The sequence below is a fragment of the Panthera onca genome, chromosome A1, assembly GCF_046562875.1.
Source record: "Panthera onca isolate mPanOnc1 chromosome A1, mPanOnc1 haplotype 2, whole genome shotgun sequence".
NCBI lineage: Eukaryota > Metazoa > Chordata > Mammalia > Carnivora > Felidae > Panthera > Panthera onca.
In genome coordinates, this window is record NC_138339.1 from 121,846,654 (window position 1) to 121,862,041 (window position 15,388).

At 45.0% G+C, this 15,388-nt stretch overlaps 1 protein-coding gene across 2 annotated transcripts; it reads left to right on the forward strand.

The window, feature by feature from the left end:
- Positions 1-158: 158 nt before the first annotated feature.
- HDAC3 (histone deacetylase 3) lies at positions 159-14,779 on the forward strand. Of its 2 annotated transcripts, none has more exons than XM_060635904.2 (15): positions 159-450; positions 542-624; positions 1,955-2,097; positions 6,422-6,503; positions 6,633-6,689; positions 6,810-6,865; positions 7,251-7,384; positions 7,919-7,999; positions 8,374-8,447; positions 8,611-8,675; positions 10,230-10,319; positions 10,446-10,504; positions 10,785-10,864; positions 11,163-11,320; positions 14,127-14,779. In XM_060635904.2, exons 1-15 carry the CDS (start codon positions 159-161, stop codon positions 14,194-14,196), a joined length of 1,524 nt encoding a protein of 507 aa, XP_060491887.1. In that variant the 3' UTR covers positions 14,197-14,779. The 2 variants fall into 2 exon arrangements, with proteins under 2 accessions (XP_060491887.1, XP_060491889.1); XM_060635906.2 differs by having other exon boundaries at positions 302-434.
- Positions 14,780-15,388: the final 609 nt, after the last annotated feature.

Here is a 15,388-nt window from a genome sequence, read left to right on the forward strand (position 1 = left end):
TCCACCCAAGAGGGACAGCGTGGCTGGTTCTCCGGAGTCTCCTAGACTGGTGACCACGGCCTGAGCCCCGTTTGGGGCAGGTGGCTGGACGAGATGGCTCAGCTTCCCGAAGATTTGGCCCCCGCCCGGAAGGAAATGACCCTAGCATCCTAGGACCGATGCTACGCGTCCTCCGCAAAGTCCAGAAGCTCACGCTCCAGAACCTAGAAGGGCGAGCCAAGCGACGGGAGGAACTCCGCAGGGGGCGTGGTCGGGAGGCGGGGCCTGGATTTCCCGGTTCCGCAGAGGCAGGCTGCGTGCTTGCGCAGCACGTACGAGCGGGGGTGGGGCAGGCAGCCGGGCGGGCGGCGGAGGCACGGGGCCTGGTCCCGCCGGCACCATGGCCAAGACCGTGGCCTATTTCTACGACCCTGACGTGGGCAACTTCCACTACGGTGAGGGAACAAGGTGGTACGCGAGGGGTTTCGGGACGCGGAAGTTATGAGGCGGGGGTACTACAACTCCAGCGAAGGGTACTGACGAACTCTTTTCCCACCCCCAGGGGCAGGGCACCCTATGAAGCCCCATCGCTTGGCATTGACCCATAGTCTGGTCCTGCACTACGGTCTCTATAAGAAGATGATCGTGAGTCCCAACATCGCTGTTGGGTTTTGAGGGTGGGGGCGAGCTGGGCGGCCCTAGGATAGGTGGGCTGCACTGAAAGCACAGGGTGCGACCTACCCTTGGGATGGGGCGGAGGCTGGATTTCTGGAGTCAGGAACACCCACCTTGTGCGTAGTGTTGGTGGGTGGATCCACCGACTTAATGGGAGTTACTTCTTCATCTTAGATCGCTAACCTTTGACCTCAAGTGGACCAACCTCTGGCCTATGGTTAGGGTGGAGTGGGGCTGGTTTAAAGGCAGATGTTTTCCTTTTCAGCATCTTAGGGTGTGGGCAGTGCTGTGGCTTCAAGAAAGAGAGAGGGGGCTGGATCACTGTATCTGGATGTGAAGTGTTCCCACCTGTTCCCACCCCTTCTCCGCAACCTCTCTGTGCCTCTGAGGAGCTAGAGCTCCAGGGAGGACTCCGCAGGCCTATGCGCAAATACCTATGTGTGTGTGAAAGAGAAGAGATGTCGTGGGTATTTCCTTATGAACTTAGAATACCCCCGCACAGTTCTACTTAATTGCTCCCATCTCCCAGATATGCACATGGGGACAGATAATCCCAAGCTTGGATTTTATAGTTGTGATAGGCGATTATAGCAGTTAAGTTTAGCCCTCTTGGGTCACAAGGGGAATTGGACAACAGTATGAACAAGTGTTGCCCACTGTTTGTGCTGAGGCACAGAAAAGTGAAATGGTTATAGAAAAGACTGAGGTGATGTTAGTGCATGATTCTATGAATCCTTTGAAATTGTTTGCTGGTATGTACCTGTGTGCATTTTCTGGGGAGAGAAACTTTTTGTTCTAGCCTAGTTTCTAAAGAACTGTGTGAACCCCTCAAAAGATAATAAATCTCTGGCTTAGCACCTTGGCCCTTTGGTTTTTAATTAGAAGGTTGTCACAAATCCTGTATTATTTAACTCCAAAATTAAGAACTCCAAGGAGAGAAAGGATGGCATCAGAGCCAAGGGGAGGAGATGAGTATGGAAAGAATCAAAACTAGGAGGTCCAAGGAAAAGTGCAGTGGATCAGGGCTCAAGGTTGAGAAGGTGGGAAAGATTGGGCTGGAAGTGGGAAGAAGGCAAGCCCACTGGTCTTTAGAAGGTTTGATCATAGTACCCCACCTGGCTAATCAGAGCCTCTCATCTTTACTGATGTTTGTTTCATATAATAGCAAGGATTGCAGCAGTGATAGGACCACTGCTGTGTGTGGTTTTGGACACTCCGCAGGGCTGGGGTCAGTGTGGGCAGTCTCAGCCCAATGAATAGGACTGACCTTGCCTCCATTCACCTTGTTTTCCATCCCGAGGTCTTCAAGCCATACCAGGCCTCCCAGCATGACATGTGCCGCTTTCACTCTGAGGACTACATCGACTTCTTGCAGAGAGTCAGCCCCACCAATATGCAAGGCTTCACCAAGAGCCTTAATGCCTTCAACGTGGGCGATGACTGGTGAGGGGAGGCCTGGGATTTTTAATGCCAGCCATTTCAAGGAGAATGCTTGAATGAGGTCTCCTGGCAGCAGTGGGAACATATGAAAGGGGTCCTGTTTGTCAGTGAATCATCATTTACTCATTTGGTTTTTTTCAACAAATATTTATTGGTTGTTTGCTCTAGGCCAGGCCCTGTGCTAAGTCCTGTGAAGGAGAGGTACATGGCCAACTGTGAGAGTGTATACTTGGGAGAATTACCTGTCATGGGTATGGGGTTGTCAGTGGAGGCTTTCTAGGGGAAGTAACAGAGGTTAAGCTGAGATCTGAAGAAAGAATAGGAAGTAATTAGGTGAAAGGTGGTTGGGAAGACACAAGGTGAGGCAGGAATGTCATTGGGTATCAGGGACAATCTGCGCTGAGGGTTTGTGCGAGTGTGGTATGCCACTCATTTGAGAAACAGAAAAAAGGTCAACCACATTTTATGAAGGAAAGAGTGATCGGAATCAAGGCTAAAGAGATGCTTAGAACCTTTAAATGGTAAATAGCCCTATTATTAATTGAGGCTCTTACCCCTAGAGTAGACAGAAATTATCAAAGTGTTTTAAAAGTAAGAGAGTGATTTACCCTGAGAGAAGTTTACATTGAACTTTTCATACAAAGAAGACTCAGAGTTAGGTCCTTTGGGGAAGGGAGTGGATAACAAAGATAAGCCATGATCCTTGCTTGCATTCTTGTATATATTCATGAAAATGTAATAGTCATAACAGTTACCATTTACTCAATTTATTTTTAAACTTTTTATTAGGAAAATTTCAAACATTTCGAAAGAATAGTACTGTAAACTCCCCTATATCCATCACCACCTGCAACATTTATAAACAAATGACCAATCTTACTTCATCTGCATCGCAGATCATTTTAAAGCAAACCTAACATTTTTGAAATGACATGTAAATACTTGATTGTGTATCTCCAAATGATACTCTTAAAAAAGAACTGTACATGCTTGAGTGTATGGGTGGCTCAGTCAGTTGAGCGTCCAACTCTTGTTATTAGCTCAGGTCATGATCCCGGGGTCTTGGGATCAAGCCCCATGCCTGGCTCCTCACTGAGCATGGAGGCTGCTTAAGATTCTCTCTCTGCCTCAACTCCTGCTGTCTCTCCCTAACTCTAAAAATTAAAAACAAAAGAAAACAACCCCCCCCCCCGTACACATTGTGATTATCACTCCTAAAAAATTAGCAGTAATTCCTCAATATCATTATATATGCAGTCAGTATTCAGATTTCTCCAACTGTCTCCTAAACCTTTCTTTCTTGCAGTTGATTGTATTTGGTTGATAACATTTCTTAAGACTTTTAATCTGTAGTGTTTCCTTCTCTACTTTGAATTTATTTCTTGAGGAAACCAGGCTGTTGATCTGTAGTTTCCTACAACAGCTACTGTTTATTGAGTACTTACTCTGCTATGCTCAGGTTTGCTGGTACATCCACTTAATTCTCACGTCAACAGTGAGATGTTATAGTCCTTTTAAGTTAGGCATAAGGATACCAAAATTTGAGGAGATTTACGTAACTAGCCTGAGTCACAAAACTGGTCAGTGAAAGTGGCAGGATTCAGTTCCAAAGCCCAGGTTTTCAAACACTTCAGTGTTCCCCGAAAGGTGTTGCCAGTGGAAGCACTCTGGGCTGGAAGATGGAAACCAAGTCCTTAGGCTGGCATTGACCACCTTCCCAGGCTTACCGTCATGTCCCTGCTTGCATTGGATTCCTTTCTGGAATGCCCTTTGCTCCTCTTTCAACCTCTCCAAGGCCTTCCTGGTCTTCATACCACCATGAAGTTTCATACCATGAAGACTTTCTTGACCACACGAGGCACAAAGTTCTGTCCTGTACACACTGCCCTCGTCTTTTGGTGTTTGATCGCATGCTGTCTTGGGAGCTTCCTTGGTATTTTTTTATTGCTGCTGCTGTTGGTTCTGAGCTAACTTTACAGGTGTCAGAATGCAGTCACCCTCAGGCCACAGCTGGGGCTCTGTAACTGCTCTCTGTGCAGTTAGGGAATACTACCTACCACTGGGCCCTTTGCACTGCCTCGGTTGTGCTGTCAGACTTAAGCTACAGTCACACCTATGTGTGTATTTCAGATGAGAATCAGGGATTTTTCCCTTTTAATTAATTGAGAATTAGTTAATTAATTTTGATGGTTTTCAAATTAATGTACTATAAAAAACCCAATTATACTGCAAGGCTTTTAATGGAAAAAAACAAAACAAAACAATCCCAGATCTATCCCTCCCACCCATAAAATCCCTCTCCCCAGTGGCAGCCACTTTCAGGTCCTTAGCTATTTCTTCTGATATTTACCTTTGGATTTCAAAGCACTGATATTAATCTACTACTGTTCCTAATAATCTCTAATACTTAAGTAATGCCCTCTTTGTGTCAGGTACTATCCTAAATGCTTCACAGGCATTAGCTCATTTAATCTCATCAATCTCTGTGAACCAGGGTCTGCTATTGTCTCCTTTTTACAGATGAGGACACTTAGGCACAGAAACTTTATTTATTTAAATTTAATTAATAATTAATTAGTTTAGAGAGGAAAGAGCCAGAGCCTACATGCGTGGGGGAGGGGCAGAGATTGAGGGAGACAGGTGAGATCATGAACCTGAACTGAAATCAAATCAAGAGTTGGGTACTTAATGGACTGAGCCACCCAGGTGCCTCAGGCCCAGAAACTTTAAACAGCTTGTCCAATGTGATCATTACCAAGTGTTGGAGAGTCAGAGTTTGAACCTAGGTAATCTGGCTCCAGAATTTGTCTCTTGAATCGTGCTACCATATTATACTGCCTGTTGTAATGTGCTTGTATTGCTATTTTTTCACTTTACAACTTAAAGTGTTTTCTATTAAGCTCTTAGTATGGGAAATGAGCATTTAGTCTCCTCATACCATCACCCTGGCTTCCCCTTCCCTTCCACCTTCACAATATGTCACTATTTTTATTAAATAAGTATTCTATGTTTACATCGTTCTAACTTTGAAAAATTCACTTACTAGACAGCCAGATAGTATAGTATGATTTAATTTTTCTATTTATACACCTTTTTGTTTTTCCAGGAGTCGATAATCACATTGTTTTTTCATTTGCTTAGTTTTCTAGGTATCAATTGTTAATTCTTCCCAGAACCTTTGAGAAATTATAAAACTCCCTACACCTCTTTTTTTTGTAGTCAAATGTATCAGCTGAACGATTATTTTTTGAGAACTAAAACTAGGGAGGGGTCTTTTAATCCTTTCCTTTTTTATAAGTCAAGTTTATAAAGGTAAATTTGCATACAGTAAAATTAACCCTTTTTAAAAATTTTTTATTTATTTATTTTGGGTAGAATAGGGGAGGGGCAGATAGAGAGAATCCCAGGCAGTCTCTATGCTGTCAGCATAGAGCCTGATGTGGGGCTTGGTCTCCCGAATTGTGAGATCATGACCTGAGCAGAAATCAAGAGGCAGATGCTTAACTGACTGAGCCACCCATGTGCCCCTAAAACTCACCCTTTTTAGGCTTGTAATTCTGAGAGTTTTAACAGTGTGTATCAAAGTATAGATTATTTCTATTATTCCACAAAGGGCTCTTATACTCTTACAGTCAGTCTCTTCTTTCCAGCTTAGCTCCAGGTAACTACTGATCTGAGGTCTGTCCCTATATTTTGCCTTTTCCAGAGTGTTATATAAATGGAGCCATATAATATATAATGTTTTGTATCTGGTTTTAAGCCTCTCCTTTTTATAAAAAAAAGAAGGTAATAATTATAATTAACATCAACTTCCGGAGTACTAGGTACCACACGCTTTGTTAAAGAGTTTCTATAGTTTATCCTTATTACTTTCTGTGGGTTATCCTTATCCTTAAACTGTATATGGGAATACAGTTTTTTCTTAAAAATGTGTGATTCTAAAGAATATTATTGAACATTGTGTTAAAATCTGATATGCATAAAAGAATCTTTTAAGAATAACAAAGTTTATGTTCCCTCTTAATTTATTTCCTTTTGGGTGTGTTGCTTAAGTACCTAGAAGCTGCCTACTTTTCTCCCCAGCCAGGATGCAAACTCCCTGGCAGAGTTAAATGTTTTTTTACTTCCATCCAGTGACTTGCACAGGGCTTGGTACATGGTTTGGTCCAAAATATTTGTTGAATAAATTTGCACATAACCTGGGTGCATAGGGTGTGGGGAGAAGGTTATTAAAGAATGGAGGTTGGAGGGGTTTGGAGTTAGGGGAGAGGTGTAGGAAGGACCTGGTTGGAAATAAAGAGCTCTGACTTGCTTCTCTTCCCTGCAGCCCAGTGTTTCCTGGCCTCTTTGAGTTCTGTTCCCGTTACACAGGCGCATCTCTGCAAGGAGCAACCCAGCTGAACAACAAGGTGACCATGGCCCTGAGTCCTGTTCTCCCTTTCCTATGGGTCCTTTCACTCAAGGCCTTAACCCTGAGCCTGAGCTTCCAGCTTTGGGGATGGACAAGGAGGACTGTGAGTTGGGTGTTTGTCTTTCAGATCTGTGATATTGCCATTAACTGGGCTGGTGGTCTGCACCATGCCAAGAAATTTGAGGTGAGTGAGGAGATGATGGGGGAGACAATGACTGCCCTAGGTAGGTGGTCAGGATGACAGTAGGGGGCAGCTGGGTAGAGGAGTCGTTCCTCTCTTTGTAAGACCACTGTCTCACTGTAGGCCTCTGGCTTCTGCTATGTCAATGACATTGTGATTGGCATCCTGGAGCTGCTCAAGTAAGTAGCCTGGGAGGAGTTGGAGGGACTTGTGAGACCTGCGGGTGAGGAGGTCTCTCAGATGGCACTGGCCCTGACCCTGGCCTCCACCCCCATACTAGCTTCTCCACAGTTCATAATGCTTTGCTCAGACTACATCCTCTGTGTGTTGCTGGAAACTCCCTGCTGCCTGCTCACATTTCAGTCTTCTCTGCACATCCCTCTCCTGTCCCTGCCTCCAGGCTGGAGCCCCAGGGTTGCCCATAGGGATGGCATTAGGTTTCAGTGGATTTGGGCTGAAGCAGACTCTTCATAATTCCAGACCTTGTTTTGGGAGGAGTGGGTTGGATGGTTTTCTTGCTGGAGTTCCATTCTACCTCAGACCCTGGCTTGGCCGTCATCCCAGGTACCACCCTCGGGTGCTCTACATTGATATTGACATCCACCACGGTGATGGAGTTCAGGAAGCCTTCTACCTCACTGACCGGGTCATGACAGTCTCCTTCCACAAATATGGAAACTACTTCTTTCCTGGCACAGGTATGGGAATAGGGATGACCGTCCCCTTTGCTCCTTCAGCTCTTTACTGTGATGGCCTCCTGCTTAACCTTCAGGTCTCGGCTCAGGTGGCCTCTCCTCAGAGAAGTCTCTCCTGACCACCACAGTTAAAAGTAATCCCTCCTTCCCCGTTACTCTGTCACATCCTCGTGCTTGCTTCTCTTAGAGCACTCACTGCTATTTGTATTTATTGCGGTGTTTTGTTTTGTTTACTGTGTCCCTCCTCATCATGCCCACCTGCCAAGAATATAAGTTTGGTGGGATTTCATTCATTTTTTAGTTCTTTTTACTACTAGATCCCCAGCGCTTAGTACACAGGTTGGCTCATAGTAGGCCCGCAAATATTATTTGTTGAATGAATGCAAGCCACGAGAGGTGGGGTGGCTCTAGGGAGTATGTGGTGGAGGGACATAGATGTAGTGAGAGGCCCTCAGGGTACGGGTTGGGGTTGAAGCAGCTGGGTTGTGAGTGCCCTCTGTGGATGGCTCCCACCCCCTACTCTCCACTTCCCTATAGGTGACATGTATGAAGTTGGAGCAGAGAGTGGCCGCTACTACTGTCTAAATGTGCCCTTGCGGGATGGCATTGATGACCAGAGTAAGTATTGAAGTCTTTTCCCTGCACGCTAGACCTCTTCTTTCTCTCCTTGAATTAACCTCTTCTGCCTGGTATTGTCTGCTATTGGGCCAGGTGTCCTTAAGGATGAATGGCCTTCAGAGGGACCATGAACCCCCCGGAAATTGTATGCAACATGTTATGTGTAGGTGCATTTTTTTGGGAAAAGGGTCATTAGCTTTCATCAGTCACTCAAATGGGTCTGGGACCCCATTCAGAAGTTCAGAACCAGTGATTTGGTTCTTTGGGTTGCCCCTTTTCCTGGGCTACATGCTCTCTCAACCCCCTTTTTCCTTTTGTTCCCTGTCTCCCCATCCCCTTGGGGTGCCAGGTGCCCATCTTTGGCCCTCTCCCAGGTTACAAGCACCTTTTCCAGCCGGTTATCAACCAGGTAGTGGACTTCTACCAACCCACGTGCATTGTGCTCCAGGTAATACTGTCAGTGCCTCCTCAAGAGGGCTCTGCCTGGGCTTAGGGGAAGAAAGCAGGGAGGAGGAGAGCCCCAGTATTGGTCAGGGAAAGGAAGTGAAGGACATCTGGGACGTTCTGATCGGTTATCTCACTGCAGCTGCCTGGGGTTTTGCTTTTTGCAGTGTGGAGCTGACTCTCTGGGCTGTGATCGTCTAGGCTGCTTCAACCTCAGCATTCGAGGACATGGGTGAGATTTGCCTTCCTTCCCTGCCCCCAGGTTTTCAAGTGGCTTTGGGCCTTGATACACGAAGTGGGGGTAGGTGGCAAATGGGCCATAGGAAGAATAGGGAGAGTCACTCCTATGCAGTGAGAAAGGCCCATGCAGAGGCACTGAGACAGGGAAGAGCTGGTGTAGCAGAGGAGATGAAGTCACAACAGTGAGGCAAGAACACAGGGAGCAAGCTGGAGGCAGTTTGGCTTGAGGTCTGTGAAGGCAGCCGTGGCAAGGTTGTACAGAGCCCTTACCTCATGGTAAGGAGTCTGGATTATATTTCAGATATGATGGGAAACTGCTGGAAGATTTTAAACAGGGAAGTGACATGATCCAACTCAGGTTTGAAAGTGACTGCTCTGGGGCGCCTGGTGGCTCAGTCGGTTAAGCGTCCGACTTCGGCTCAGGTCATGATCTCACGGTTCGTGAGTTCGAGCCCTCTCTCAGGCTCTGTGCTGACAGCTCAGAGCCTGGAGTCTGCTTTGGATTCTGTGTCTCCCTCTTTCTTTGACCCTCCCCAACTAGCACTCTGTCTCTGTCTCTCTCAAAAATAAATAAACATAGAAAAAATTAAAAAAATAAAAAGAGAAAGCGACGGCTCTGACTGCTGAATGCAGGAAGGATTGGGGTGGGGGTTGGGGACAGGAGTGGAGGTGGGAAGACCAGCTAGGAAGCCATTGGTGTCGTCCAGGCAGCAGATGCAGTGCCTGGGTTTAGGTGGAGAAGGTGACCAATGAGACGTACATGATTGGAGTTCTATTTTGGAGGCTAGAACTGACAGCACTTATTGGTGCATTAATGAGAATAGTTGATTAACAAGTAGGGTGTCAGGGTGGGTGTTGAGCAGGATGGAGGTGGGAGTGCACTTTGTTTTTTAAATTTTTATTGAGATACAATATGTATGTAATACAGTACACATATCGCAAGAGTATAAGTCAATGAATTTCATTACCTAGATCAAGATATGGAACCTTTTCAGGGCACTGGGGTGGCTCAGTCAGTTAAGTGTCCTGCTTCGGCTTAGGTCATGATCTCACAGTCCGTGAGTTTGAGCCCTGCGTTGGGCTCTGTGCTGACGGCTCAGAGCCTGCAGCCTGCTTTGGATTCTTCCTCTCTCTCTGCCCCTCCGCCACTCATGCTCTGTCTCTCTCTGTCTCTCAAAAATGAATAAATGTTAAAAAAAAAAATTAAAGGGGCACCTGGGTGGCTCAGTCGGTTAAGCGTCCGACTTCTGCTCAGGTCATGATCTCGCGGTCCGTGAGTTCGAGCCCCGCGTCGGGCTCTGTGCTGACAGCTCAGAGCCTGGAGCCTGTTTCAGATTCTGTGTCTCCCTCTCTCTCTGACCCTCCCCCATTCATGCTCTGTCTCTCTCTGTCTCAAAAATAAATAAACGTTAAAAAAAAAAAATTAAAGAAAAAAGATATGGAACCTTTACTACTTCCCTTGTGCTCCTTCCAGGCAATAGCTAGAGATGTACACTTTGAGTTTTTAAGAACTTCCTCCAGCTATTCCCCTGGTTCCTTTTAACAGGGAATGCGTCGAATATGTCAAGAGCTTCAATATCCCTCTTCTGGTGCTAGGTGGTGGTGGCTATACTGTCCGAAATGTTGCCCGCTGCTGGTGAGCATGCTCCCTGACTTTCTTCCTCCCCCTTGTCCACTGTGAGTTGGGGGCTCCCTGAGAGATGGCCAGGTGGGCCCTTCAGCCCACTTGCTCAGCTGAGCCCACTCTGCTGTTTGGTTTCAGGACATATGAAACATCGCTGCTGGTAGAAGAGGCCATTAGTGAGGAGCTTCCCTATAGTGGTAAGGACCACCCCATGATACCCCATAGCAGGAAGCCATTCTCAGAAGACCCCTGAATAGCCTGGTTTGAAGGCAGATCAGAATTTTTTTCTTATTATTATTACAGGTTGGAAATTTGACACTCTAGGAGCTCTGCAGACTGAACTCCTAAGCAGGGAAAAGATTGGACAGCTCTTTTGCAGGGGGTTTGGATGGGAAGGAGATAGGTTGGGAAGTCTCAGGACCTGCCTGTCTCTGTCTAAGCCATACCTTCTCTCCTGATCTCCCTTTCCCTGCTTAGAATACTTCGAGTACTTTGCCCCGGACTTCACACTCCATCCAGATGTCAGCACCCGCATCGAGAATCAGAACTCACGCCAGGTCAGCAGCTTGGAGAAACTGAACACAAGGGTTGGGGGAGCCTAGGAGAGGTCCAGGATGAAATCAGAGAAACCAGAGAAGAGAGGAAAGTTCTTAGTTGTCACTATAACTCTTATCAGCTAGGAGGCAGCCTGGGTTCAAGTAGAGGCAATTGGGGTCAGGAGGAGGGACATTTATCAGGTGGGTACTTGAACCAGGATTCAGAAAGGGATTAGAACTAGGATGGTATGGGTGAAAGGTAGCTAGAAGTGTGGGTGCTCTGGGAATCCCTCACTCTCTATTCCAAATCCCAAATCAGTACCTGGACCAGATCCGCCAGACAATCTTTGAAAACTTGAAGATGCTGAACCATGCACCTAGCGTCCAGATTCATGATGTGCCTGCAGACCTCCTGACCTATGACAGGACTGACGAGGCTGATGCAGAGGAGAGGGGTCCTGAAGAGAACTATAGCAGGTCTGGGGCAGTGACTTGACAGCCGGGGCTTCCAACAGGCATATGGGGGAAATTAAGAGGGAAAAAGTAAATAGGAAGGCATTAGCTTGATTGCTTCTGGCTTAGCTCCTTTAGTACTTACTTTTTGGTCTGTTGCAATTCCACACTCTTGGTGTGTGTGTATGTGTGTGGGTATGCCACAAATAAGTAATTTATTGTCAAAATTTTAAACAACACCAAAATATGTTAAGCTTGCATTCACACAGTCCCAGACCAGTTTGACAAGTAACCACTGTTAATAGTTTGATTTCTATTTTTTCAGATAGATCTTTTTCAATAGATTATAAGTATACTACTCAACATACATGTATGAACACAAACACCTACACACTCATTCTCAGAGTTTGTGCATCTTTTGTTTTTAAATGTAAGTTGGATTATTCCATACAAGTTGCTCTACAATTTACACCTTTTTTTTTTTTAACAAAACAGCATATCTTTCCATGTGATTATGTATCGATCTGCTTCATTATTTTATTAGCTGTATAATATTGCATTGTGTGGGTGTAGCATAATCTAAGTACCACTTATGGCATTTACATTATTTCCCTTTTTTTTTTTTACCATCACAAAGAATATGGTGATGCACCCCCTTATACAAATATACGTCTTTGTATGCTTGTTTCAGTAGGCTGTGTGCACTAAAACTTTTTATATTTGTTGCCAAATTGCCCTCCAAAAAAATCTATAACAGTTTATAATATTCCCAGCATTTTACGTGCTTCTTCCAGGTTCAGAGCTCTACAGGTCATTGCTTATATACTCTCTAAGACCCTTTGAGATCTTTCCTCTGTTCATTTTTTTCAGGTGTGGTAATTATATTATGTCTTTTTTTAAGTCTTTATCTTTCTGAGATACATATTAAAATATTTACATGTACATTGAGTTAGGGAAAAAAAGAGATTAGAGCTTTTAAAAAATTTTTTAAATCCCAGAATAGGTTTTTCTGAAAAATGAAGGGAAAAGACAGCAGAAACAAGAAGTGTAGAAAGAGATGCACTTAATGGAGAACAGATATCCTTACTTGACTGAGGGATAACCACAGCTGGTTACCTGCACCTCCCACGCAGTGTTAGAGGTTCAAGCTGGCTCTGAGTGTGATGACCTTCTCAGTCCCTTCCAGAATCTGCTTCTCTTAGAGGTCAGCTTTCAGATTTCTCCTTTAGATCTGGGCTTTACTGCTTGGATCTTTGGAACCACTCTACTCCTCCTCCATGAACACCCTCTTCTTCCCACTCCTGGTTGAGGAGGTATCAGAACCTCTGGCCTAAGGATTCCTTTTGAATGCATCGCCTCCTTGTCAACTTCTCCAGGTCTCTGAAGCTTGACTTCTAGAATTGATTTTCTTAGAAACGTGCTTTGAAGTTTCTCCTTTTGGCAAAGTTTGGCTTTTTCATCTCTGGTTCTAGGCTGGTGTCTGGGCCTAGTCTCTGTATAATACTAACCCCTCTCAACAGACAGCAGAAGCCTCAGGCCTCTTCCTGCCCTAAGCCCTACCTCACTGTGAGACCACTCACCGAGTTCCTGTTCTTTGATCCCTATAGTTCCAGCTTGCATAGCACTTGCAGAATTGTAATAGGAGTGACTACTTTTTGTGGATTTGCTAAGCATCAGACTCAATCCTAAGTGCTTTATATTAAAACATATGTATCTTCATGTCATCGTTCTACTGTCATCAGACAACCCTAAAAGGTTATCCTCAAATCACCAGAGGAGGAATCTGAGGCTCAGAGAAGTTAAGTAATTTGCCAAAGGTCCTACAGCTAGTTAAATATCAGGACTGAGAGTCAAGCCTGAGTCTCTGACCCCACATCTTTAACTCTTATGCACTCAGAGGTAACTGAGACATTGTTTACCAGGCAGATAGGGCTTTCCCTGACTTTGTTCTCCAGCTTCTCTTTGACGACTTTCTCCCTTCTTGCTCAGTTATCAGTGTGGGCAAGGTAATTCAGTTCTCAGTTACTCATATTCTCTCAGAGAGTAGTTTTCCAAAAAGAAAGAAACCCGTATTGAGTACTTACTGGGCACTGAGTTGCTTTCGCATCCCTTTCATCACTCTCCTTTCCATTGCTCTTAGAACAAAGCCCCATTCTTTGACCAGGGCTTTAGAAAGCCCTGTGTGCTAGTGTTTGCCTATGTCCATGGACTTGTCTGTAACTACTCTCCTCCCTGCACACTGCTCCCAACTATCCTGGCCTCCATGCTCCTACTGGAATACATCAGTCACCCTCCACCTGATAACACTGTACTTGGTTTTCTTGCAGCTTAAAATGGGTTTCCACAGTTATTTGTCTGGCTAGCTCCTTCTCGGATTTGAAGTCTTACCTTAGAACAGCTGTCTGTAATAATTCTTCTTGAAGTTTACCCTTTTTCCCCCCTTCACTCTCATTCAGATCCCTTTATTTCTTTTTTTTTTTTTTTTTCAGAGCACTTTCCACCATGGTAAATTATCATCTTTATTTACTTACTTTGTTAGTTACTGTCAGTCTTGTTTATTTGGTGTTTTGAGGATAGGCAGAAATTTTACTGAACTTATTGTCTGCTGTATCGCTGTGGCATATGATGGTGGCTGGCATAGAGTAGTCCCTCAGTAAATGTTTATTGACTACAAGAATGGATGGAATGGATCGCTACCAGTCTCTGCCAACAGGAGAGGAGTAGTTCCTTGACAAAAGGGGCCTAAGACGTAGCTCCAGAGAGGGTGCCTGTGTGGGGGAAGATGAGAATTTGGGGAATAGGACCCTGACCTCTCTCCCTTGCTTTGCAGGCCAGAGGCACCCAATGAGTTCTATGATGGAGACCATGACAATGACAAGGAAAGCGACGTGGAGATTTAAGAGCAGCTGGGCTTGGCTCTAGCCCAAGGAATTCCTTTTTACCTCTTGTTTGGGCAGGAGGGAAAAGATGTGGCACCCACAGCCCTGGATGGTCACTTTCAGGGCTTTACCAGTGCTGGAGGAGGGTTTGGAGACCACACCTGGTTTTTGAACCAACTATCCCCTTTACTGTATTTCCCAAGGCCTGACAATGGTACTTATTAGGGATTGGATGGGGACAAGGATAACTTCCCCTAGGACATCTTGGGCAATGGGCCCTAGATGCTGTTCCCAGCTACTTTGGCCCCCTTATTCCTTTCCTGCTTCCCTCCAACCCAGAGACTTACAGGGATGAAGATGTTAGACGGGAGTAAAGTTGCCTCAGACTTTCTCCTTTCTTGGTTTCCCCTACAGCAAGCCTCGTTTTCAGTGCAGGTGAAGAGTGAGGGATTTTAGGGGTTTCTGGCTCTCTAACTTAACCCCAGATGATGGGAAATATGGTTTTGAGTCCGGGGAGGATGTAAAAATGTCTCTTTCTAACTTTTGGCTTTATGTCCATTTTACCACTGTTTTTATCCAATAAACCAAGTTGGTATTTTTTGTACCTTTTGCCTTCCTGGGAATATTATTAATTCTTGCTAGCTGCCTATATATGAAAGGAGAAGAAATGGGGGTCATGATGTATATAATAAAAATCATAGTTAACATTCATTCAACACTTGTCTTAGGCCCTGTCTATGAATTCTACGTGGATTATGTTACTCATATATAGGGAGTTCCTAGAGCATTCTGGTTAAGAGTTAGACAAACCTGAGCAATTACTAGCTTAAGAGAGGGAGTAGAAGATGACTTGATGTTTTGGAACCTGTATGTTTGGAATGGTAATGCTAGTTGGTGAAGATACACTGAGATAAAACGTCAAGTGCTTAGCATGGTGCCTGACAAGTGGTTGCTCCTTATCTTAACTGTCTTGGTGAAGAATGATGCTAGATACTGTAGTAGCCACAAATGTGGACCCTTCCCTGACGTTCATAATCCAATAAAGAGTGAGGTAAATGGTATAGCAGATGTAGACAGTGGTATGAGAAAGAAGAGTGATAGATGGATCATTCCTTCCATGCTTTGATCCTGTGTCAGTGCTCTAGCTTAGAAAATAATATCCCATGCCCTAAACTGAGCACTGGGGTCTCAGAGTTCCCTCCAGGAACATATA

What these genes read in the sequence shown, in the direction of transcription:
- HDAC3 (XM_060635904.2), top strand. Translation starts at nt 159, where the DNA reads ATGCTACGCGTCCTCCGCAAAGTCCAGAAGCTCACGCTCCAGAACCTA. An exon ending in GTCTCTATAAGAAGATGATC is followed by an intron (nt 625 to 1,954) that starts GTGAGTCCCAAC and finishes TTCCATCCCGAG; the next exon opens with GTCTTCAAGCCATACCAGGC. An exon ending in CAACCCAGCTGAACAACAAG is followed by an intron (nt 6,504 to 6,632) that starts GTGACCATGGCC and finishes TTTGTCTTTCAG; the next exon opens with ATCTGTGATATTGCCATTAA.